The 25765-nt window shown below is 40.5% G+C and overlaps 5 protein-coding genes across 7 annotated transcripts in view; 3 read left to right on the top strand and 2 right to left on the bottom strand.

Annotated features, from left to right (window-relative positions):
- The window catches only part of LOC147149055 (uncharacterized), a 32675-nt gene that overhangs the window by 3911 nt on the left and 2999 nt on the right, over nucleotides 1–25765 (top strand). The window contains 11 exon segments of the mRNA XM_086029425.1: nucleotides 21326–21407; nucleotides 21730–21844; nucleotides 21922–21967; nucleotides 21969–22097; nucleotides 23066–23177; nucleotides 23308–23414; nucleotides 23666–23792; nucleotides 23875–23995; nucleotides 24612–24697; nucleotides 24793–24920; nucleotides 25521–25580. Coding sequence (XP_085885551.1) covers nucleotides 21326–21407; nucleotides 21730–21844; nucleotides 21922–21967; nucleotides 21969–22097; nucleotides 23066–23177; nucleotides 23308–23414; nucleotides 23666–23792; nucleotides 23875–23995; nucleotides 24612–24697; nucleotides 24793–24920; nucleotides 25521–25580 — 1113 coding nt within the window.
- LOC147149059 (troponin I, slow skeletal muscle-like) lies at nucleotides 1596–5979 on the bottom strand. Its single transcript, XM_086029433.1, has 7 exons — nucleotides 5930–5979; nucleotides 4053–4867; nucleotides 3927–3968; nucleotides 3695–3826; nucleotides 2552–2641; nucleotides 2276–2449; nucleotides 1596–2185 (listed from the first exon to the last, which is right to left on the bottom strand). The coding sequence occupies exons 4-7, from the start codon at nucleotides 3797–3799 to the stop codon at nucleotides 2099–2101; spliced, it is 456 nt and encodes a 151-aa protein (XP_085885559.1). The 5' UTR covers nucleotides 3800–3826; nucleotides 3927–3968; nucleotides 4053–4867; nucleotides 5930–5979; the 3' UTR covers nucleotides 1596–2098.
- Nucleotides 5063–9098, bottom strand: LOC147149058 (troponin I, slow skeletal muscle-like). The gene is made up of 8 exons (XM_086027204.1): nucleotides 9088–9098; nucleotides 8989–8992; nucleotides 8511–8567; nucleotides 8297–8428; nucleotides 8146–8235; nucleotides 6106–6276; nucleotides 5922–6036; nucleotides 5063–5143 (listed from the first exon to the last, which is right to left on the bottom strand). Exons 1-7 carry the CDS (start codon nucleotides 9096–9098, stop codon nucleotides 5950–5952), a joined length of 552 nt encoding a protein of 183 aa, XP_085883330.1. The 3' UTR covers nucleotides 5063–5143; nucleotides 5922–5949.
- LOC147149057 (uncharacterized) lies at nucleotides 11739–14594 on the top strand. Its single transcript, XM_086029429.1, has 2 exons — nucleotides 11739–12284; nucleotides 13082–14594. The coding sequence occupies exons 1-2, from the start codon at nucleotides 12092–12094 to the stop codon at nucleotides 14011–14013; spliced, it is 1125 nt and encodes a 374-aa protein (XP_085885555.1). The 5' UTR covers nucleotides 11739–12091; the 3' UTR covers nucleotides 14014–14594.
- Nucleotides 14735–20284, top strand: LOC147149056 (interleukin-17 receptor A). Of its 3 annotated transcripts, none has more exons than XM_086029427.1 (11): nucleotides 14735–14855; nucleotides 15488–15512; nucleotides 15594–15737; nucleotides 15845–15963; nucleotides 16025–16145; nucleotides 16800–16847; nucleotides 16927–17081; nucleotides 17255–17329; nucleotides 17419–17491; nucleotides 18035–18130; nucleotides 18978–20284. In XM_086029427.1, exons 1-11 carry the CDS (start codon nucleotides 14769–14771, stop codon nucleotides 19709–19711), a joined length of 1677 nt encoding a protein of 558 aa, XP_085885553.1. In that variant the 5' UTR covers nucleotides 14735–14768; the 3' UTR covers nucleotides 19712–20284. The 3 variants fall into 3 exon arrangements, with proteins under 3 accessions (XP_085885553.1, XP_085885552.1, XP_085885554.1); XM_086029426.1 differs by having other exon boundaries at nucleotides 15812–15963; XM_086029428.1 differs by lacking the exons at nucleotides 14735–14855; nucleotides 15488–15512 and having other exon boundaries at nucleotides 15603–15737; nucleotides 15849–15963.

Here is a 25765-nt window from a genome sequence, read left to right as displayed (position 1 = left end):
TACAGTTACTCAAACGTGAATAATATTACGATAAAGTGGAATGGTACTCACCCATCAGACATAGTTAAGCTCTTCTTGTGTCTCCCTGTCAGGAGAAAAAGGAAAATAAACGGCTCAAGAACATTTGGTAGATCAAATGACCTCAAGACCTGTGTAGGTGTGAGACATAAACTAAAAAATCTAATAAAATTACACTTTATTTGGCATTTTTTTCTTACCTTACACAGTATGCAACAAATGTACTGGCCGGCTGCTTTTTCCAAGATGAGAAGGGCACAAAGAAGCTGGATATATAGATTCCAGCGCCCTTGTGGGTGGCTCTCCAAAATAGACACACTGTCCACACCATTCTTACCCGGCGTCGTGTATGAGGTGTGAAAATGACCACCTGTGAGTCTTTCTTATGGCCTCCTTATGGGCTGGTTGGGCGGAGAGCGCCACATGGTGGGTTTGAAATGACAGAATCATTCCCAAGTTGCTCTGTTGTCAAAACAAATGTTTGCATGGGAAATAATGTCAAATGATGTAACTCATCCCAGGCTTAAACTGTCATCATAAAACAGGTATTAAACTGTACGGGGAATGTCGCATGCAACATTATTAACTGCCATGCGAGTATCAGTTAAACACTGTTTGACAAAACTAGAACAAATAAAAACTACTCACCTTTTGAAGACACCTGTACGAAGGAAACGGGAAGGCATTTGCAGAGCGATACTGTCACCTAGTGGAGTTTTGTAGGTATTGCTAGAATGATTAAAACCAGGCGGTGTCAAGGCTCTCTTGGAATCGCTGTTTATTACAAGTCTTCCAACGAATGACTGGCCTTTTTTTTTTTTGGAGGGCAGACAACTCACCAATTGGATACAATTCATATCAGGTTGGTCATTATTAATCCCACAGACAAATGAAATACCATTGTTACCATAGTAGACGTAGATACCACTAGTAGTAGAGAGTCTCCTTTCGAGTATGAAAGAATCACAGAATTAAGTTTAAATCATGAAATACAATGAAACAAATTAGAATGACGCTTGTTACTATGCACAGCTTGTTTAAAACTTGTACCGTACACGCACTTTGAGAATCGCAGCTGTGCTTTGAAAAACAAAATAGGAGCAAGAAACAAGTGGGGTGTTTAAATAAAAGCCTATGCCGCCATCACGCGGCGACAGTGAAGAACTACAGTGCTGTACTACCCGGCATTAACAGACAGTAAAACTAAGACGAAGCCCATCTTGAAGAACAACAAGGACGGACAGGTGCCAGACAGTGGTTAACGCTTAGTAAACTGATCCTGGCTCAGTCTGTGTCGCTGTGGTTTTTTTTTTTTTTTTAGTTAAATGTGCAGTCCTTACATAAAGAGAGGCTGTGTACGACATTAAACAAGAATAGTAGAGTATGCGCCGAAAGTATGTCAGATATATTACTGAGCGCAAACAATACACCTTTAACTTTATCAGCATGAGAAGCATCGACTTTTAGTGCCTGTGAAGGTTTGTTATGTATGCAAATGTAACATTGACAATTTTAAGCACACATTTTAAGCAGTAACATTTTTAACAGTCATATAAGTGCAAAAATTAGTAGCCAAATTGTTTTAACATATAGCGAAATAAAATAAAGTAAAACTATTGAAACATGGCAGGCAAGCTCGATTTGGCCTCGAAACGTCATAATTTTGCCATCGTTTTAAAGCAGAAAACAAATTATTTTCACCAAATACACCACATAGCTTCGTGTTTAACATTGATTAAAGTGACTTTTTGCATCAAATTCTACTAAATCTCCAAAAAGGTAAGGATATATTGTTTTCATTAATCATCCTTATGCGTAAAAATCTACGTTTTATTGCCTGATTTCTGTCAAATAATCACTACATGCTATGTTTTGCACAACAAAAGTCAGTTTTAATGACATAATCAAACATTTTTTTTATCATCATTATCATCACTTTGTTTCCAGGCCTACTGACACACTACTGCACACTTTGACGCTATCTACAGTAAGGAATATGCAACACCATTTCAGCCATGTTACTGTTCAGCTATGGTGACCTTTGTGGGCTTACTGGTTGTCCAGCTCACTTATTTTGAATCTACTGGCCGGCATTAAACAGCTTCATTCTGCCCTCCATACCGGACATGGCCTCCACATTCTTACGCCAGTCAGTCACTTCCTCTTTCTGTTCATGAGAGGGAAAAATCATCAAATCAATGAATGGTGCCCTCATTTTACTCATCGCAGCCTTGGAGTGTAAAAAAATGGATTTTACCTTCTCTTCTTCCTTCTTGACGGTCTTAAGGTTGGCCTTAAAGTCCACAGACTCCTTGACCTTGGCGCCCAGCAGCGCTCCCAACATGGCGTCGGCCGAAATCTTGACCCTTTTAAGAGCGGGTCGCTTCATTTTACCCTTCAGCTCAATGATCTTGGCAGAGAGATCGTCAAGCTGAAGAAAAACATTGAAAAATTATGAAGTCCACATGGTCAAACAAATTCTTGAATTATGGTCACCCTTAAAATGATAGCGAATAGAAATGGATTTGCAAACCTCTAAGCTATTCTTGTTAACCTTGGAGTTGATGTCGTAGCGCTCTTCATCGACCACGTCTATTTTATGGTGCAGTTCTTTGCACAGAGCCTATGAGAGAGGTGAGAACAAAAAGGAGAAATTCATAGTGGTACCAGTGGACATCGACGTGACTTTCAAAATCATTCCAAGTGTATCATTAAAAAAGTCCATCAGAGGTACAGCGGTATTGTAAAATGGCCCCAAACAAAAGTGCCGTTCATGCTTTCATGTTCGGCACATAAAAAAAATAACATAAAAAAAATACCTACATGCTATTGGGTGGCCTCTTGGTTAATTAAAAAAATATTTATTAAAAAAAAAAATATATATATATATATATATATATATATATATATATATATTTGGGAGTTTTTTTACAAATTGGAAGCGTGGGGGGGGAAATCCTGGAAAAAAAAACGGGAAAAATCCAAAATGTGAAAATATTTGGAAAAAAGGGAAGAAAAGAAAAAAATATAAATGCAAATCCACGGTTGCCGTTCTGCGGATATGCAGGGTTTGACTGTAGTTTTGAGTTGTAATATCGGCAATCACCACTAGATGGTAGACATTTCTTAATTCTTTGCACTGGAAAAAAAAAATCAGTTTGCTTCAAACCCTTTGTTTTTGGTTCAGGCTACTACATCTTTTATACATGTTAAGAGCACATATTTTGCACGCATGCATGCATTTTGTCCATATTTAAAATAACATTTTTATATTGTGGCCCCTTCCACTACTGTGTGTTTTTTTTAATCAGATAGAAGTGCTGTTAAAAAATGAATTCCTTACCATTTCATAAACCATTCATTATATTTTAAGGTGATTCCAATAATGTTTTAAAATCAAATTGAAATGACCCTTAAATAAGAATTCAATAATACACTTTAATAACAGGGGATACTGCTAGTCCGAAAAGGAGTAGGAAGAAGTTTAAAAAAAAAAATGTCAAGGACAATGTTGAAGTATCAAATATGCAATTCAATATTGTGCAACATACGTAGATGACAGCAGCAGCAGGCTTCTCGTGTTGTGAACATTGTGTGTGTTTGGCAGCGGCGTGTGGAACATTCAGAACAGCGCAGAACATGACGGACAGGCAAGATACCGCATGTGCGTGCGTACCTGAAGGTCCTGCATTGACAGCCCAGACAGCTGCAGCGGTGGCACCCTCTCGCTCAAACTAGTTTCTCTCTCCTGGCGCCTTGCCTCCTTGTCCTTCTCCAACATCACACTTGCTGCCTTTAGCAGCTTGGTCTGATTTTGGGGGGGTTTGGGGGATGGCAAAGGAAAGAACCGGTTGTCCTCGTGCGGCTCATCATTCATCAATTGCATTGCATGAAAAAAAAGAAAATACCTTCAGGGTCAATCTGCGAGATGCAGAAATCTTGGCCTTCCTCTGCAAAAAAAAAAAAAAAAAAAAAAAATCAACAGTTGCATAAATGCCAAACCGTTAACATATCGTTGAAGAAGAGTGACTTACCGGTCTTTGGTAGACATTGAAGAGCAAACAAAAAACAAGTTAGAATGTGAACAGTTATTTGAAACACAGACTTGCAAACAACAAAATGTGTTATATCTTACGCCTCTGACATGTTGGAAGCCCTTTGTCTGCAAAAATCGCAATTGTAGCACTGAAAAACACATTTGACATCTTGTTTCCAGGTTCAAAACTAATGACAGAATGATGCCTGGTGGCTTCATTTGAACAAATTGTTATCTTAATAGCATAACTGACCAGGTCAGTGATTCATAAAGTGTGGTACGCAGGAGATTCATTGCATAAGTACAGTTCAGTGTTATTTAACTTTGGCCCAAGTCATTTGAACTTAGTCTCACAATATTAACAAACAATACCAATGTGCTTGTTAAAAAAAAAAAAAAAAATTAAAAAAAGTTTCTTTGTCTGTGTAGCTTCTTAGTCTACTTCGTCATGGTAATCTGCAAAGGTTGAATTGCAACTTGACTCTTCTTTTTTGTTGAATTTGTTCAAATATGACTTAGGCAACTATGCTGTTGGGTTAATAAAATTCTAGAAGTCTATCGCTAAATTTGAATAGCGGTAGAATTAAGAACTGTGCCATTTAACAAGTGGCCTTGCATCTGGTCTTCAAATTCAAAACATTCAAGCATGCGCCAATTTTTATCACTGCTCTTACACCGAAAAAAAAAAAAAGTCGTCATACCTTTCTTGTGCGTTCAAATGAAGCTGCTGAGGTGTGCAGCGTCCGTCTCGAAGTGACAGGAGGAGCCTCGGGTCACATTCAAAGACTCCTTGTGTGCCCTGTGAGTGGCCAACTAAAATAGAACTCCCGTGCCAGGGCAGCATGCAAATCAGGATGCAGTCTCCCATTATTCGGATAGTTAAGTCTCTTTTACTGCTTGCGTCATATAGCGCTATTCATTTTGTAATACGGAATGATGCTTTAATTCATTTCAAAGTTGGCATTAAACAGTACTAGGCAATAAAGACAAAAGGAACTAAGCAGGAAAGTGGTTGTAATATTTTTAATAAGAGTTGTCCCAATTGGTAAAGAGCACACTCGCCATTAAAAATAATGTACTGCCCAAAACCTGTAAAAAAAATTAAGAAAAGAAAGAAAGAAAAATTATAACAAAAGTAAATTGCATTGTCTGTAGCAAATGATTAATCATGATTCACTTCAAGTTGCAAACTCATTAACCTTAAAATGAGTGCATTTTTGTTGATTTAGCATGAAAAAATAGAGTGGTGCCTTGAGATCCGAGTGGAATTCATTCTATGACCACACTCATAACTCAAAACACCCGTATCCTAAATCTTCTTTTCCCCATTGAAATGAAGGAATGGGACTGCCATTGTTGCAGCTTCTTCTGGTGTGCGCGACATGGCCATCGGGGGCAGTATAATACAATCAATAAATGCACAAATAAAGAAGAGTTTCACAACTGCTTGAAGTGGTTCAGTAAACTGTAGTATTAATAGTAGTTTTTCGCGGAGGATAAAGAATATATGAGAATGCTGCAGTGTTGACAATGTATTCTTCTGCCTCTCTTGTTATTTGCAGCCTAATATCGTTATTATTTTGGATCATTGATGAAAAATTATGAATCTTTTTTTTTTTTTTCCTGAAAAATGTGGTAATGATGTAACAGTATTCCTCTAATACGGTGCGTGGGATACATTTTGATCGTCAAATGTTTCGTGATTCTCACACATGTGGTACTTTAAAAAAAAACAACAAACAAACACTGAATTCAATGTTTAACCAGTGCACAATATTACAGTGACCTAACGTTGGTTTTTTTTGGTTGTTTTATCCAGTACGGTAACCTTCTAAAAATATTTCCTGTACTAATAATTCGTTCATACCTGCTCACCAGTTATGATAAGAATTTGGTTATTGTCCAGCGTTAAACAGCTTCTTCCTGCCCTCCATGCCGGACATGGCCTCCACATTCTTACGCCAGTCAGTCACTTCTTCGCGCTGCAAACCGTAAACATAGTTTAGATGCTTTCATGTAGTCTCTCTATAGCCAACAACTTTGAACCTTACTTTTTCGTCCTCTTTCTTCACTGTCTTAAGGTTGGCCTTGAAATCAGCCTTCATGAGTTTGGAGGGGTCGGAGTATGCGCCCAGCATGTCTTCGGTGCTTTTTTTCACCCTCTTTAAGCTGGGACGCCGAACCCCCTTCAGCGAGACAATCTTCTGTCTCAGTGACGCAATCTGCGGCCAGCAACACAAGTTATGACTTTCTTGTGTTGCCCTTGCTGTGCTGCGGTTTATCGTTCGCGCCTCTCGTTTTTTTTTTTTTTTTTTTCAACATATCGGTCTTATGGAAAACCAAGCTATATTGCGGAAATTTGCGGTTTATAGTGATAATTATTTATGGGCTTTTTTTTTGCAGTCCCAGTCGACGCCCGCTATTGACTGGGATCATAGGTGGGGCCGTGAATAGCAAAAATCCATATATTTCGTTGTTCTTGTTTTGTTTTTTTTGGCAAATCCAGAAAATTCTTCAAAAAAGACTGATAAAAGTTAATGCAAATATTCATTCATTCTTCAAAGAACAGGGGTTAAAAGGGGGTAAAAAATCCCTGAAGGACAAATGAAAAAAAAAATGTAAATAAAAAAATTGGGAAAAAATCTACCAATATGCAAATCCGTGTGTTCCGATTCGTGAGTATACAGGGGTTGACTGTATACAGAAAATATTTGCAAATTCACATAGTAGCAGATTTTCTCTAAGCTATCCTCTGTATTGACCTATTTATTATTTCCGTGCTCACCACAAGATAGCGCCAAGAGCAATATTTTTTTGACTGCTTTGGCGCCGTCTTGTGGCATCTTGGTGCCCAGGAACAATATTGAAGTGAGTTGAGGAGATTCATTATGACAAAGTAGTGCTTCGCTGAGATGTTGTGTCATCTTGGTTCCAAGGAGTTATTTTAAAGTGAGTTGAGGAGCTTCAGTGAGATAAAAAAAAAAAATAGTGGTTTGAAGCAGTCTTGTGACATCCGTTAGCAATTATAAATCTTTTTGGAGCGTAAATTACTTTCAGAGGAATGACATTTTTTTATTGACTCCGTATATTACAGTTTTTTTGTTTTTTTTTAATCTATTGCCCTACCTTGAAGTTAGAACATATCGGGGATTCCTGCTTGACTTTCCCTGTAGTGTCTCTTTTTATGTGCACCCACGCAACAATTTTTCCTAGGTGCAGATTCAGTCGTCCTGATAGCACTTGTGTGTACGGTACTAAAGAGTCAGATGCGATGTGATGAAGGCCGTAAAATGCATTCTGTAAAACGCTAACACATTTGCAACGTGCCTTTCTAAGCTTAGCCGGAGATGATTGCGTCTAACAAAGTAGGTCACACAATAGTGTGAATTTGTACGCGAGGACCCACCTGCTGCTTTTAAATTAGCTGTGTGGGGAAACAGCCCGTTTGTGTGGCATGGTCCGTTTTGATTACGCACCTGGATTACCAAATATATCCTCTCATGCTATTTATTAATATAATATATTTGTTATAGTTATGTTTATATAATTACCCGCTGTCTCATTCTAACTTGGTTAAATCTCTTCTTTTGGACAATTTAGCAGGTTATTCCCAATTTACGGCAGTGCACTCTGTTGTAATAACCACCCAAATTCAAAATCAATCATGGTCGCAAAATAACTACAGCTGCATCCGCGGTTACTCTTACATAAGGTTTTGCGTGACGATAAGGAAGCAGTTAGTTAAAATGCAAAAGAAATGTCCTATTTAAAATGAATGGGGAGGCCTCCAAAATGTGATTAGATTCTGCCCAATAAATCTGATTGACTTGAAAGATCTCATTCAGGTCCAGCTCAAAATCAAAAGAACAAATTGCTTTGGACCATAATATTTCATATAATATTAGGCTTTTGCGACAGGTCAAAACTCCAAACCATTACTTTACGAGTCAGATGGACTTGAAATTTCACACACAAATCATACAAAGTACTGTACATGAATAAATGTTTGAATGAATTGCTGACCAATCAATTCCCGATGCTTAACTGGTAGTTAGCAACCGGTCGCGGGCACATTTTAAACATACTTTTACCTCATTTTCATTTTTGTCCACCTTCACCGCGATATCATAACGAGCTTCATCTGTGACATCAATCTTTCTGTGTAGTTCTTTGCACAGTTCCTGCAAAGGAAAGCGTTAGCAAGTGTGTTGAGTCACGATGTGGACGTTGCGGTCTTGCTACCTGGAGTTCCTGGACTGACAGGCCTGAGGTCTTCGGCTGAGGGAAACATTCACTGAGGAATCGTTCCCTCTCCGTTCTTTTGTCTTCACTCTCAGCCAAAAGCAGAGAGGCAGCCCTTCTCAGCAAGATGGACTTTAAAGTAAAGTAATCCTGGTGACTACCCTCCAGTCACAAAATGATATCCTCATATTGTCATAATATCCGCCGGACTCACCTTCAAGTGCAGTCGTCGTGTGGCTGAATATTTTGGTTTTATCTGCGAGGTAAATGACTACACTTTACACATTTCATCGGAATATGTGATTGGGTGAATGCTGAGAGATATAAGCATGGATTTAAACGCAATTAAAGAAAAGAAAAAAAACCGATGCTGTTCTCATATGCTAATGCTAAGCTATGCTAATATTTTTCTCAACCTAATTTCTCAGCCACAAATTTTCATCAGTGCTGGGGGGGCCCCACATAGGACAATGCCCTTACTTACCAGATGTATGACAAAAAATGCCATTTTAAATATGAGCAAAATAATCATTCCTAAAATAATGATTTCAAGGATTTTCCACAAAATGTGTATGCAGAGGCCCGTTCACTGCTGCTTGTATTTTTGATTTTCTTGGGTTTTTTGGCTCAGCGACGTCTCTCAACATTCACAAGAAAATGTCTGATCAGAATTTTATGTTAGTCATACTCACCGGCCTTTCATGGAAAATGTGACAGGCAATCAAACAAAACAAGTTATCTTAAAAGCAAAATATGCTGTAAGGAATGATGCAGAAAATAATAGTACTTACCCTTCAGACATAACTGCAGTTTATTGTTTCTTTGGAGCGAAAAGAAAGCTTACGTTACTACTACTTTCGTTTGCTTTTGTAATTATTATTACTTTCAGAAGCATGTTAGTGTCCTTCCAGGACTAGATAATCCTTCCTATTGTTACAGAGGAAGCTAATGAGTTGCTAAATTTGACAACATGCTCTTCTGGGTCCAAACAGCTGCCATGGCCTTCAACATTTTCACAGAAGGCCGAATTTCTAAAAGCAATGTACAACTAGCCTAACTCAAATTTAGACTTACATAGCATCTGCCTTACGTATGCTCCGCTTTAATCACGTCTCGTATCAATCATTTTTCATTTTAGCTGAATTTTGACAAAGATGCATAAAATGACTCTGACAAAACATCATCACAACCAGTTAAAATGACAGGTTAGCTGAAGTGGGAATGAACATTTGCACGAGCGAGCTTTGCAGGTCACAAGCGGGGTTCAAGCACGCCGTTGCCATCCGCCATTGCACCGGCAGGTCAAGTCTTGGGTTACATTTCCTCACTTAAAGAAGCATAGCGAGATCATAAAGAAACCCGACGTATGAATACCAGCTGTCGAGAGGCATTTAAAGCTCCCCTCATTAAATCCCAACTGGATCTAACGCAAATAAAGTGCTGATGCTGAAAAGACAAACGAGACACCCGAAGGGCTGCCAAAGTCTAATAAAATCACATTTATTTTCATATCCGTGTGTTATTATTCCAACTTACCTTCAAGGTGAAGTCAATCAAAAAATGGCAGGGATAGGAATCAAACCAGCTCTCAAATGATTAATGCATTGACACACTCACCTCTCTGCGCGCAAATTTATCCCCTCCACTCCCACCTGACGATTGGCGCATCACAATGTAAGCGCTCTGGATTCGGTCCAGAGTCAGGACACATTATTGCATGTTATTGTGAAGCACAAGGGCAAACCTTGTATGGTATGTGTGCCTCAGCTAAGTGGCAGCTCAGTCATCCTCTGTGCGGAGATCAGGTGCTCCGAGCATGTTTGGCGTTTGTGCGGGATAGAATTTGGCATCACACGCCACATGACTTTGGAACACGGCAGAGCATTTTTAATAATCCCGTCGGCACACATGGATCACATAGAGATGTAGAGAGGATTTTTAAAAAAAAGTCTACACACCCCTGTTCAAATGCCAGATTTTTGTGACGTAAAGAAATTAGATCAAGATAAATTTCACTTTTTTTTTTCCACCATTACAGAGGAAATCAACCCTATGTTTGGGTTGACTTTGATTTTGGTTGATTTTTTTTTTTTTTTTTTTCAAGAATATGTTGCCAGCAGACCCACTAGTTGAAACACGGCATTCTGATTAAAATTGCGTTCGTGGAATATGAGTTAATCCACCCATTTTTAGTTAGCTCAGGGGGCGGCCGGTTTGTCATTTCTGTCGACAATGACATCACTACGCATCACAACTACCCAGAGCTCAGGTGACGACCAATCACGGCTCAGCTTCAGAAAAGAGGTCAATCATTCTTTTTTTAGACAAATATCATTACTTATACTTAATTACTGTCAATAAGTACTTTTGCCACATGATAATGTCATGATGTTTTGTGTTATATGAGTCTTGAAGCGGAAGTCAACCCAAACATGTTTTTTTTTTTAAGAATACGTTCTATGCAGGCCCACTAGTTGAAACACGGCATTGTGATTAATATTGTGTTTGTGGAATATGAGTTAAGCAGCAAAATCCACCTGTTTTTAGCTAGCTCAAGGGGTGGCTATTTTCTCACTTCTGTCGACTGGAAATGGCCTCACAACTGCTCAGGCTCAATCACGACTCACCTGTTTTCTGAAGCTGAGTTGTGATGTCATTTACACAAAATATGTTTGGGTTGACTTTGTCTTTAATGCGCCCTGGCTATAAACTACGGTATATAACTAAATTATTTGTTTCCATTGTACAGGTTTTCCGTCACATTAATGGCGGAAAAGGTTTTAAAAACATTCCGCGCTGTCTCATTTTTTTGATATTTCAAAATTTGAGCAGGCATGTGTGGATTTGTTGCGTCCACTGTATTTGGTGTCAGACATGTCAATCAGCGTCGGCCTGTGATGTGTCAACTGATACAGCCTAACTCAGGAGAAAATGTGACAGGAGTTTTTATGTACAACTATTTAATCTCTGCTAGGGCTTTAAAGGCTGCTGTTCCAAAATTCCCTGCTGTCCATTGGCATGAGGTGTTAATCCGTCCAGACTCAAACACTTTATTGAGTCTTCTTGCCTGTAAGGCCATGGGAGGTCAAATTGATATTTTTATTTTAAGTACTTGAAGCAGGTGACACTCACATACCACTTTCTAACATGTAAGTGATTTTTTTCAAATATGAAAGACCCCACACGTGACAAGGAAAAATCTGCATAATCTCTTCCGAAAATTGTGAGTCTCTTCGGCGTCAACAAACCCAACATGAGAGCTGTATGCAATAAAAGGGATCACCAACTACACGTACAAAATCATCTTTATGTGTCACTTTTTTTTTCAAAATCGAGGCTAGGGAGATAACCTAATAATTTAATAATAAATACTTTTAAAGCAACATCATTTTGAGGGAGATCACCAACTACAGTATATGTACTACTACAGCACCGATACTGTACAACAAAATGTTGTAGCCAAGTAACTCCTAATGGCGGCAGTAAAGTGACGTCATGGTTTCCCCAGCTACAGTCAAGAGCACCAACGAAGAAAACGCGAAAGTTGTCAATACTGCTAAGCGGAGGAGGTGGCATGATTATCCTTTACAGTCAGCGTACTCTTTATTCTCAGTTTCATACGAACACTGTTTGGCGTTCAACAATGAAATACCCTAAAGTCTTTCCGTCACGATAATTTAATCTTCGTCGACTTGTCAACGCTTCTCAATTTAGCGTTAGCTTGCTAGCTGCTATCAAGGAAACGGCAGAAGTAGTCTGGATTGGTTCATCACGAAAGTGAGTAGGCTCGTAGAAATGTGTAAAGTCCGAATGCTGAGGGCTTTGGTGACGAGGCGACTAACCGAGGCCGCTGACGAGATATTTGGACTCTTTGAGAGGACCATAACGGAGTACGAGGAGGAACTGTGTCGCTCCAAAGAGGAGAACGAACGACAGCGACAGCTACTGGACGCATTTCTAAGGCCCAGTGTGCGATTACAAACAGAAGGTTTGTATCGTTCTTTTCATTCTCCTCACAATGTTTTTTTTTTCCACTTGCCAAATTTATGACTTAAATACTGTGCCTGCAAAGTTTCGTAATACTGATGCTGAAAGCATGACAAATAAACATAATTTAAAGGCAGTGGATGACATAACATCCATCCATCCATTAGTAATGTGCGATACACCAGATTTTTGGTATCAATCCAATGCCAGCATATACAGGGCCAGTATCGCCTGTACCAATACGTTTCATAGTTAAAATTACTTTGCATGACCTTTTTATGTATTTTTGTAATGTTTCTAAGTAACAACTAATTTATTGATATTTAGAGGTGGGCATTTGTCTATGCTTTAATCCGTCTATGAGTTCTCGTCTATATTTCACATCCGCCTGGTCGGTCTGAGTCAGCCAAACAGCGTCGAGAACAGACTTATCGATACCGCGTGCCCCACTCCTGTCACGCAGCCAACCCCCCCCCCCCCCCCCCCCAAAATAGAAAACATAAAACAGTTTTGTATACCTTTCTTTGCCACAAATGCAATGACATGTGCCCCCTTTTTTTTTTATACCACCGATCACCACGCTGTGCTTGTGTACGAATAGACGATACCCAACTCTGCCGCCCACCACTACACCCATCCATTTTCTGTCGTGCTTATCCCCATTAAGGTCACGAGTCACATTTGTTACAATATACAAATTACGGGGTTGATGTTGAAAGTTTGCCAAACATTTTTGCAACCCAAGTTAGGCAATATCTGACTCCACTGAATACATTATCTTCATTTTGTGTCCTGCAGATGTCCAGCAACCAACGATCATGAAAGAAGAGTTCAGCCCCGAGCAGCATGCGTGGCACGGCAGTGCGGAAGAGCAGAAAACACCGGAGTCCTGCCATATTAAAGTGGAAGAACTCTGGACCAGCCCAGAGGAAGAAACTGGGAACAGGACAGTTGATCAAGTCAAGTCCACGCACCTTCATGACAGACAAAGCCACGACACCGGAGAGACGGAGCTCCAAACCAGCAGCTTGGCAGCGGGAATTGCTCAAGACCCCCTTGAAGCATCACAACCGTACATCCGCTTTGACTTACCGACTGACCACATGACGTCCGACTCGTCGGACGAGACTCTTCACGGAAACGCAGACTCCCGGGGTCACAGCAAGAAGTTTCAGTGCGGCGACTGCGGCAAGACTTACACGTCCAGGGCGAGCTTGAAAAGGCACACGATGAGTCACACCGGGGAGAGACCACACCGGTGCTCAATATGCGGCAAGAAATTCACGCAGCGCTCGGATTTAGTCATGCACTCGCGCAGTCACACAGGAGTGAAGCCTTTCGCCTGCACGCTCTGTTGTTGGAAGTTTGCCAAAAAGAGCAGTCTGGTGCTGCACATGAGGCGACACACGGGGGAGAAGCCTCACTGGTGCTCGGTGTGCGGGAAACAATTCAGACACCGCTCCAGTCTTGTGGAACACTCCCGCGTTCACACCCAAGGGAACGTTTACTCCTGCTCTTTGTGCGGCGCCAGGTTCACCGGGAAACGCGGTTTGGTGGCGCACAGGAAAACGCACAGCGGAGAACAGGCCCTTTCTTGCACCCTTTGCGGAAAGAAAGTGTCAAGCGCGAGCTACTTGGCGTCACACATGAGGATACACACCGGAGAGAAAATACAGCTGGCAGATTCTCACCAGTTTGATGAAGAGCAATCTAAAGTGAGAACAATATAGATGGTTTCACAGCCTTAGAAGTATATTCGACTCAAGTTTTGAAACTGTGGCGCTGAACTTTTGAATGCAGGTTTAGCACTGACCAAATTCTTTCACGTGACGTTTTCTATGGAGAATACAGTGTTTGAAACGAGTTTTGAAATTTGAACTATTTGAAAGTCAACCAGCATTCCGAGTGCCGTTCTAGTTATTTTGGGAAGTGGATCCGTACCGATAATCTGGTTGAATAGAAGCATTTTCCTCACTTTTTGATCAAACTCCACAAAGGACCAATTGCCTGATGTCGCTAAGGATTAGCCTGAGCAATTATCCTGTTACTGTTTATGAGTTGTGCTGAGTGTTTTTTTAAATTTTTTTCAATCGGAGGATGATTGTCAAACCTGTTCAATATTTATGAGCCAGGGACACTGTGATTGTGCATTACAGGCAATTAGAAAGCAGCCTGTAGTAGATGGATGAATACTTTTAAGAATTCCGTGGTGTCTTTTTTTCCCCCCCTCATCATTTTAAAAATAGGTTACTGTTAAAAACTGGTCGGTGCGTTCCTTGCAGTACTGCAGAATAAATATCATTGAGCAATATTTCCTGTTGATGTCTTATGTATGATGATGGCACCTGATAACAGCATTCTTCCTGAGTGCTGTGATGAAGTTATTTTTTTCAGCATTTAATGCACATCACACAAGTGGAAAGTCGTGTCACCAAATCTTCCCTCAGACGACAACTTTATTTATTCTTGCAACTGCAACACCACAATGATCAATGTTGCGTTCTTCTGCTCGTGTTTGGCGGCTGGGTTTGCATCCTTATCTTTCCTTTGGATGCCGAACTGCAACCAGTTGGTAAGCATTGAATTGTTATCTTAAAAATACCTTTAAAAACTAAAATCACGTCTCGCCGTGAGCAGTTTGGATAAAGGATGGAAAGTTAGTAAAGGAACTTAAATCTTAAGTAAAGTATATGAATTAGAACATTTTACTTACATACTTTTGCCACATGGTAATGTCATATTTTGTATTTTATGAGTCTTAAAGCGGAAGTGTTTTATCAAGAATATGTTCTTTGCAGGCCCACTAATTGAAACACAGCATTCTGATTAATATTGTGTTAATGGAATATGAGTTAAGCAACAAAATCCACCCGGCGGCCATTTTGTCACTTCTGTCGACTGAAAATGACATCACAGATGCTCAAGGCTCAGGTAATGACTAATCATAGTTCAGCTTCAGAAAATTGGTGAGCCGTCATTGGTCGTTATCTGAGGCCCGAGGGTCTGTGATGTCATTTTCAGTCGACAAGTGACAAAATGGCCGCCCCCTGAGGTGCCTAAAAACGGGTGGATTTTGCTGCTTAACTCATATTTCATATCAATCATATTGCCTTGTTTCAACTAGTGGGCCTGCCTAGAACATATTCTTGAAGAAATTATGTTTGGGTTGACTTCCTTCTTAATACTTCTTTTCCTGTTTTACAGGGTCTGGATAGCTGCACAATTAACTGTGAGTGTTTAAATCAGTAAAATAAATACAAAGAGTTGTCACCCTTGTAAACATGGCATGCATGTTTTTTTTAAATGTCAGATCACTGCTCAGACAAAAGCAAGGTTGTACCTCGACAGAGTGCCCCCACCGCCCCCGAGTGGGGTCCAGACTGTGTGGGAATTGCTCATGACGACCATGTGTCTGTTCCCATTATGAATGTAACATGGAGGCTAACATCAGATGGTGAGTAACATTTGACACCTCTAGTACACAAACAGTGCTGTGTCCTCCCTGATTGTTTTTAAAAAAGCCCTCAGATGAACCCTCTCTTTTTCACCCCCTCTTCGAAGCAAGTGTTCGAACACTCCAAGGGTCACAATTACATATTCTTGATGAACATACGAATCAAAGTGCGTGTGTGCAGCTCACTTACAGGCTCAACCAGCAACTCAATCCCAAATTAAGCAAGGTAAGGAGGTTTGTGTTTAACGTGAATTGTGCCAAATAAGTAACTGCGTTTTTCTGCTTAGTGGACTTTTTCATTGACTGGGGTGGTAGTGGAGGCCGGCCATGCATATACACTGACAGCTTTGAATTTGCCACAACCTGACATTGGAGATAATGCCATCACAAAGCAAGTTACAATCCCAGGTGAGGTATTATCACTAGAGGGTGACGTTTGGAATTAATTATACATACTATATATGTATAATTAATTATTTAAAGCGGAAGTCAACCCAAACAGAATAGGTTCTATGCAGGCTCATTAGTTGAAACAAGGCATTCTGATAAATATTGTGTTTGTGGAATAAGAGTTAACCCACCCGTTCTTAGCCATCGCCGGGGGCGGCCATTTTGTCACTTCTGTCGACTGAAAATGACATCACAGTTGCTCAGGGCTCAGGTAACGACCAATCACAGCTCACCTGTTTTCTGTAGCTGAGCCATGATTGGTTGTTACCTGAGCCTCTGTGATGTCGTTTTCAATCGTCAGAAGTGACAAAATGGCCGCCCCCTGAGATGGCTAAAAGCGTGTGCATCTCGCTGCTTAACTCTTATTCCACAAACACAATATTAATCAGAATGCCTTGTTTCAACTAGTGGGCCTGCGTAGAACATATTCTTAAAAAACATGTTTGGGTTGACTTCCGCTTTTAGTGTGAAATTTGTAGTTTTCGTGAGAAACATGAGGTACATAGATGCACATGATTTTCCAGACACAGTATGTGATTGTCCCCAACAATGAATTCCTATTTATTCGACTCTTAAACATTTCAATGTTGTCATATTTGCTGTCATGGCCAGGATGTGATGATGAAAGAATCCGAAACTCCCAGATGTGTTTGGAAAATGGTGAGTCCTTTATTATATTTCAAATACAGTAAGAGACAGTTGTGGCCAGGAATTGTAATTTTAAAAATCATGATTCAAGGTAGCCTTTGGGACGCTCGAGTCGCAACCGCTTTGTCAGTGGGGAAACATCAAACGTTGTCAATTTGTGTGGGCTTTGAGGCAGACAAGCATTCTGACGTATACCAAGTCTCCGTTCAGAGTGATGGCATCCATTCCTCAAAGAATGTTTCCAAGGTAACCACAATATATTAATGAGCTAACGTTTGTCTAACACACTCTGCATAGCAAGCTATAAATTAGCTTTGTATAAATCAGTGCAGAGGGGGCCCTATTGATCCCAGCCTGGCACCGCATTGCATTACTGTACAAAATTGATAGTTTGTCTTAATATACAATCTCACAAACAGGAGAACAGAACATCATTAAACGTCACCTTTGGCTTGGATGCGTCACAGCTATTAAAATGTGAACTGCTGATAACAGTAAGATTTGTTTTGACCCTTCCCATAAAAAAAAAAGAATTTATGTGTGTCAAATTGATTGTTGTTTTTGTTTTTTTTCTCCTTCCAAGATTAAGCCATTTTTCACAAGATGCATGAATGATGGCTGCCGTCCCGAGCAAATGATTATCAATTACTGTTTGTGTAAGTACTGCGATTGCTTTAGCATCAATGAGCAGTTCCTTTGAGCCATGATTGGTCGTTACCTGAGCCCCGAGCAACCATGATGTCATTTTCAGTCGACAGAAGTGACAAAATGGCCGCTCCCGGATATGTCTGAAAACGGGTGGCTTAACTCTTACTCCACAAATGCAATATTTATCCGAATCCCTTTTTTCAACTAGTGGACCTGCATCGAACATATTCTTGAAAAAAATATGTTTGGGTTGACTTCCGCTTTAATTGTCAATAATGACAATAATAATGTCATTACTAGCTGCCGTCCAACAACCACGGCGGCCTGAAGTTACTCAGAGTACACAAAAATGAAGATGTTGAAAAATGTATTTTTTTTGTGCTTGGAAAATAAACAGTATGTACGGGTTAAAATTGATCATTTTACAACCAATTCAGATGCAGTGAATGCTAATGGGATTTAATAACATAAACAGAGGCCTTTTGTATAGAAATTGTACTGTTGTTTTTTTTTCTTGTGTTTTAAAAATAATCACACTTTTTTTTTTGTAGATTTTCCACCACGGACTGCAATGATTAAGGGTACAGTGGGGCTGGTGTTTGTTGGTGTTTGTTTTGCCTATCTGCTGTGGACTGCATCTTACAAAGGTAGTAGGATTTGATTTTGTATATGTTGACCTTGGGATGGGGAAACTAGCGGCCCAGAAATTGGTTTTGTTTTCATCAGAAATCGCTGATCAATATTCAGTTATTGTTTTCTATGAAAAATGGGGGAAATCTCAGAATATGCAAATCCGTGGTTTCCAAAGCACAAGTCGACTGTAGTTTAAAGTTGTAATACCATCAATCACCACTAGATGACAGACATACTGTAGCCTAGTTTCACTTAGACCTGCTCTTATGCTGCCCTGTACTACAACATGGATAGGCCTAATAATTTATTTTTATTTTTTTTATGTGGAATTATATGCAGGACAAATATTGCAGACCTACCTCAATAATATTACATTTTTGAGTGAATTGACTTTTGTGGGAAAAAAAATGCACTAAAAAGACTTCTTGTCGTTAATTTTGCTTTGCTGTTAATAAGTTTGGGGCTGTCATTGAGTAGTTTGTGCAAAACAACCCTTTGCACCTTGGAAAAAAAAAATCACAGTATGTCATTATTTTGTTGTCTGCTTCAAACACTTTGTTGTTGGGTTAGTGTCGTGGATCTTTTTCACATGCATTGAGAAATGTATTGTGAAAAATGAAATATATTAAGAGCACATATGCATGTATTTTGTCCACATTTAAAATGGCATTTTTGTCATGCGTCTGGTTAGGAAGTGCGTGCTGATGAAAAATGGTGGCTCCCTGCAGCATTTAAGTTGCTCCCCCTCCCTGTTATGGACTAAAGAAAATGTTCATTTTAATTTAACTTATATACATACGAATATCAAAATTGAAGAAAGTGATAATTTTTCAGCGGTCTCAATTTTCCTCTTTTCCTCAGATTTCGTCAGTGTGTCAACATCGGCTCCCGAACTACAACCGCAATGTTTCCAGGTGCCAGAGAGAAAAAAAGTCTTAATCCTCTACTCCCTCGACCACCCTTTATACAAAAACATCATCCTCAAGCTCTGCGCCTTCCTGACGGCCAAATGCGGCACTGAGGTGATCCTGGATCTGCTGGATTCCACCCGAGTGGGAATCTTGGGCCGTATCCAGTGGCTGGACTGGCAGAGAGAACAAATCGAAGGCTCTTCACATAAGATCCTCCTCCTGTGCTCGCGAGGAGTGCAAATCAAATGGAGGGCCATGTGCGGAGAGAAGCGGGCTCTCCTGAGGGAAGACCTGCGCTCGCCCGCGGGTGACATGCTCAGTCCGGCTCTCGGCCTCATCGTCCCCCGCCTGGTGCGCCGCGCCTCCTTCGAGAAGTACGTGGTGGCTTACTTTGAAGACATTTTTTCCCCGGAAGACGTCCCCTCGCCGTTCAACATCACAGTTCGGTACAAGCTCATGAATCAGTTCGAGGAGCTTTTCTTCCGAATCCTGGACGCCGAAAAGCACGGGCCTGGGAGAGTTTGTCACATTGAAGGACTTGCGGAGGGCGAGTATCACCGCTGCCCCTCAGGTCGAGCCTTGAAGGAGGCCTTAGAGGCTTTCCGGGAGTACCAGATCAAGCACCCGCAGTGGTTTGATGAGGAGCTAGTGGAGGACTTGGAAGTTGAGGAGCAAGTCCTGTAATGCAGCTTTCTCTTCTTTTTTTTTTTTTTTTTTTTCTTAAAGCATATTCTACATATTCTTTCGTAATCAGTAGTAGAACACGTCAAGCAGAACTGTGACTTTGACGCCAATAACGTTTGGTTTCGTGACCCCTCTATAAAACAACAAAAACTAGAAAAACAAAGACCTCAAAAAAGGCTGAGAAGACGTTTTGATTGTGAAATAATTATTTACAGATGAACAGCCATGACGCTGTGTTGTCAGCGACACCGACTCACTGCATGTGTCAAGTTGAGCATCTGTTGCGTTTTGACATGCCGTTCATCATTCGCTTCATGAACTGCAAATTAGTTTCTCCATTTACAAACCGGAATTTCACTGACAAGCTGCACGAGACCCTCTTCCGCCGCTACCCACTGAAAAACATACTTGACAAATATTTCTGGTAGTGGTAGTTGGCAGATGTAATCATTCATGGCAGGGAATCAGAGTCTTAACCCTCTTCAACATTGTGACTTTCATCCTGACAAAATACATCTTTAGTCTTGTAATTACAATTTTTTTTCTTAAAGCGGAAGTCAACCTAAACATATTTTTTTTCAAGAATATGTTCCCAGCAGGCCCACTAGTTGAAACACGGCATTCTGATTAATTTTGCGTTTGCGGAATATAAGTTAAGCAGCAAAATGCACTTATTTCTAGCCATCCAAGGGGGCGGCCATTTTCTCCTCTGTCGACTGAAAATGACATCGCAACTGCAAACAACGACCAATCACGGCTCAGATTCAGAGAACAGGTGAGCCGTGATTAGTCGTTGTGAGCAGTTGTGATGTCATTTTCAGTCGACAGAATACAAAATGGCCGCCCCCAGAGATGTCTAAAAACAGGTGAATTTTGCTATATTCCACAAACTCAAAATTAATCAGAATGCTGTGTTTCAACTAGTGGGCCTGCTGGGAACATATTCTTGAAAAAAATATGTTTGGGTTGACTTCTGCTTCAAACGAATTTTATTCTTCTAACTTGACTCTTTTTTTTTCTGTGAACAAACCGTAACAGTCTAACATATTTTTCTTCGATATAGCCAACTTTTTTTCTTTTTTTTTTTTCAATTCCTTCGGCATTTCGGGATACACGTGATAATTCTATTTACTTGTTAGGACTATGAGGGGGTCCTTGCAACCCTCACCCAAAAAGTTTGAGAAACCCCTGCTTACAATGATGTGAAATAAAACACCTCAGAACATACTTGGCATGTTTCATGCAACTATAATTACATTGTTTGGTAACGCATGGGAGGATTCAACTGCATTTCATACATTGTAGTAACAATACAATGACCACAAATCAATGGAGGACTCGTTAACCAGCGGTATTCTGTTATTGATGCTATCTGGCCATGTAAACACCGCCTCGGGTTAAAGTTCAGCCTTCTGGGCAAAGTTTCTAACATTTTTTTTTGTAGCGGCAGCAAAGGTAAGCACTTGCTCTTGGTTTATATTCTTTGTACCGCTTTGGACTGATGTAAGGCCTATATTGTTCTAGCGTATTCCAAAACGGTACTGTCACAATTAGAAAGGTAATAGAAAAGGACTGTGTTACAAAGTGCTATTAAGTTCTCTTCATGTTGTCAAGGTGTTGCCACAAACAATACACAGAATGCTAAAGCGAGTCTCCACATTGATAATTAGAAGAGGACTTTCAACATTTCAAAATGGTAAGGATTGCTTTTTTTTTTTTTTTTTCCGACTCAAATTAGGGATTTGTATCCATTATTGCTTAAGGAATTGTACTTGGTAATTTAAGGGTGGTTAAATATTGGGAAAAATTGGAGTGCCTTAGCGAATGAAGTAATAAAACGGTGCATGTTTTCGATGGTTAAATTGTGTCTATCATTATCTGGTTTGTGCGTATATTTTTCTCGTGACTTTTTACTTTTACTAAACGTTTCATGTTCTCCCTACTCCTTACTTTGTCCAAATAGGCTTGTTAGGTCCTACCGCTGATTACTATACTGTAATATATGATGACTCTTTTAGACAGCATCTTCCAAGTTCATCCATCGGTGTCGCAGGCGCTGACGGAAAACCGGCCAGTGGTGGCGCTAGAGAGCACTATCATCACTCACGGCATGCCCTATCCTCACAATCTCAGGTATGTGCTTTGAATAGCAACACACCGCGTTACCGCTGCGTGTGATAATGCGCATTACGGCGAGCGTGTCAACACAGCACAGCCAGAGAGGCGGAGGCCATCGTGAGGGGCCAAGACGCCACCCCCCGCCACTGTCGGGGTGATTGAGGGCAAAGTTCACATTGGTTTGTCGATGGAGGAGCTGGACTTCCTGGCCCGCTGCGACTGCTCTGTCAAGGTGTCACGACGTGACCTGCCGTATGTGGTTAGCCAAGTGAGGATGCAACACTCAAATGTGACTTAATAAAGCTTGATGTTGTGTATTCAATAGATGCAGAGGTGGTAAAAAGGTCATTACAGATTTGGAGGACAGTTTAGGCACCAGCGCTTTTGAAAAAGGGACTGTGTGTTATGTTATTTTTGTTTTCAAGAAAAATAAATCCAGCAGGGTTGCTGTGTATAGAATCCGCAAGTAGGCAGAAAAGCGCTTACAGGGGAAGTCAACCCAAACATATTTTTTTTCAAGAATATGTTCTACGCAGGCCTAAGAGTTGATACACGGCATTCTGGTTAATATTGCCTTTGTGGTATTTGGATTTTTTTCCTTTGTGGCAAAATCTACCCATTTTTAGCCATCTGAGGGGGCGGCCATTTTGTGACTTCTGTCGACTGAAAATGACATCACAACTGCTCAGGGCTCAGGTAACGAAGAGTCGTGTCTCAGCTTCAGAAAACAGTTCAGCCGTGATTGGTCGTTACCTGAGCCCAGAGCATCTATGATGTCATTTTCAGTCGACAGAAGTGACAAAATGGCCGCCCCCAGAGATGGCTAAAAACGGGTGGATTAACTCTTATTCCACAAACACAATATTTATCAGAATGCCTTGTTTCATAGTGAGCCTGCATAGAACGTATTCTTGAAAAAAATATGTTTGGGATGACTTCCCCCTTTGAAAACGTAGAGGATCACAAAATATCAACACCATGCCACTAGCATGTACTCAATCATGAGCCCATGTTACATAAACAACTGTATCCAGTAAAGAAAAAAAAAAGTAATGGGCCAATTGTGCAAAACTATGGAGTAGAAAGAACACTTTCCAAATGGAGGGAGTAAAAGTAAAAATTCATCAGAAAATTAAGTCCATATACTTGAACAATCTGCTTTAGTACAGTAACAAAGTATTTATATTCTGTTACTTCCCACCACTTACTGTGATGATGATGCTGATGCTTCCTCAGGGGCTATCCGGGGGGACCACTGTGTCGGCCACCATGATAGCGGCCCAGCGAGCTGGCATCCCCGTTTTTGTCACTGGAGGCATCGGGGGAGTGCACAGAGATGGAGAGAACAGTAGGATGGATCACTTTTTTTTAAATTATGGAGTGTATCAATAAATTCCTGGGATTGAATGGCTGGACTGTGAAAAGACAAATAAATATGTCAATGGCAGTGAATGAGTTAATCAGAGTTTTTTTTTCAGGTCTGGACATTAGTGCTGATCTAACAGAACTGGGCAGGACCCCCATCGCTGTGGTGTCTGCTGGGGTCAAGTCAATTCTGGACATCGGACGCACTCTCGAGTTCCTAGTAAGAGCTTTGAGGAGACAGTTGCACACGTATTGCTGCGCTTCATAATTGTCGCTGTGTAGTTCCTGTTAGTCGAAGTACAGGTACCTTGAAATATGAGTGACCCGACTTGAAAATGTACAGATAGCGGTAGGCTGTTGGGGAAAGAAAAAAAAGAAAAAAAAAAGTCACCCGAAAATAAATAATCAAGTCAAGTACAAATATCTGAAAAATCTGCTTCAGGCCTACCACTTTTTATTTTCCCTAATCAGGAGACACAAGGTGTTTGCGTCGCCACCTATGGACCGTCGAAAGATTTCCCCGCCTTCTTTTCTCCGCTAAGCGGATTCACCTCCCCGCACCGAGTCGGCAACCCTGACAAGGCTGCACAACTCATCGGTGAATGAACATTTTCAACATCCAACCCAACGCCTGCGGTTTGAGATAATGCATTCACAAATTTCTCGTTGGCCCCCATTAGAGAGCACTTTGTCGCTAGGTGTCCACAGTGGCGTGTTGATCGCTGTGCCCATCCCGCAAGAGCACGCAGCGGCAGGCCAGCAGATCGAGCGAGCAATACAGACAGCCGTGGCAGAGACAAGGCATGAACTTTGAATTTATGAATGAAATGTACAAATGAAAAATTGAGCCTTACATGCTGTTCATTTTCCATGCACCCATATAATATAACAGAGACAAATAATACTATATAGCAATACTTACAGGCATGTATTCTTCATCCTCTGCGAAGAATGTTACATGAGTTTAAATAGCAACATAATGTACAACAATTTTTTTTGCTCTTGTCGTTTTTGGGAGGTTGGAATGGATTAATTGCATTTCCATTGGAGAAAATGAGGCTGGTTACCGAATGAACTTGTACCATGTGTGCATGCAAAAATGAACATTTTAACCCTTTCATGCATAGTGGTCACTACAGTGGCCAGCTATTTAAAAGTTGCTTTCGCCAATATTCATTCATCTAAATTTTTAAAAATATTTTTTACCCTTTCATGCATTGATTATGATTTAATGTTATCATTTAAAATGTAAATATATTTTTTTGTTTAATTAATATAGGCGAAAGCAGCTTTTAAATAGCTGTGCATGCATTGCATGAAAGGCTAGTGCTGGCTTCTCTCCTCCATGGTTGGAGTTCGTAGTCGTCAGTCTGCATTTCCGCACAACAGTTGCTTTCTGTTTTTCCTCCCCACTCAGTTCTCAAGGCATCACTGGAAGAGACGTGACCCCGTATATTCTCCAAAGGGTCAACGAGCTGACGCAAGGAAAGTCCCTTCAAGCCAGTATCCTTCTAATAACCCATGTCCCTAACTGAGCACTCGCGCAGTAAATGCAGCCACCGATGTGGTATGTTACCACGCCTTCATTTTTCTTTTAGATATTGCTCTCATTCATCACAACGCCAAAGTTGGCAGCCAGATAGCCTGTGCATTGTCAAAGCGGATGAAGAAAAGAAAGTCAAGTAGCGCATCACATCGTCTCGCGAAACAATTTGAATCCAGTATCGTGAGTGTTATCATATTCGGATGGTTGATTATTTTTACTTCATTTAAAACTGTTGCCCCCCCCCCCCCCCAAAAAAAAAGAAACAGTAAAAGAATTTTTACTTATCGAGGTGGCACTTTGTACAGTGTAATCAGGTTACTATGTAAGTGCTGCTTATCAGACGCTAACGCTATTTGCTCACGCTAATCTGTGCATCCAACAAGAGTCATTGCAGCTCTGCTCACCTTTTCGCTCGGACATTTCTAAATGGTAATGCCCAAGCATGATAATGTTTCAGACAGTATATTCGCTTGAAAGGGGCTCTGGATCTTCACCCAGCCTGTCTTAACAGGTCATGGGCAGAGAAACTCAGTGAGGAGGTGGTTATTAATTAAATTGGCCTCAGTGTTATGGTGGAAGTGTTAGCCTTGCTAACAGACACGTTTTCAGGAGGAGCCACAAAACAAAAAAAAAACCGTACTTGTTTAATTTCAAACTTGATGCTTGCGAAGGCAATTCCAGAGGCACATCTATTTGCATACAAGCCATTAAAAAGTACATTTTCCCTCTCACGTTTGCGAGCTCAATCCACAGCAACAATGCTATTCTGTTTTGCTGCAGGTTGTCATCGGCGGAATAAATGTGGATTTTATTGCAAAAGGAAAAACAAAAACACTTCAAGTAAGTTTATACTCACACGTACAGCAGTGTTTACCAACTTTTATTGAGCCATGGCAAAAATCTCACTTGCACACCACCTAACCAAAAACGTCACAAAAAGTGGACACATTTGTCAATTATTTTTGACATGTAAATGGAAGAACATTTAACTGATCTGCCTGTCACTATAAGTCGCTGACATCGAT

The sequence above is a fragment of the Filicampus tigris genome, chromosome 4 (genome assembly GCF_054856515.1).
Source record: "Filicampus tigris isolate MCC_2025a chromosome 4, RoL_Ftig_1.0, whole genome shotgun sequence".
Lineage (NCBI taxonomy): Eukaryota > Metazoa > Chordata > Actinopteri > Syngnathiformes > Syngnathidae > Filicampus > Filicampus tigris.
This window is presented reverse-complemented; position numbering and strand designations above follow the sequence as displayed.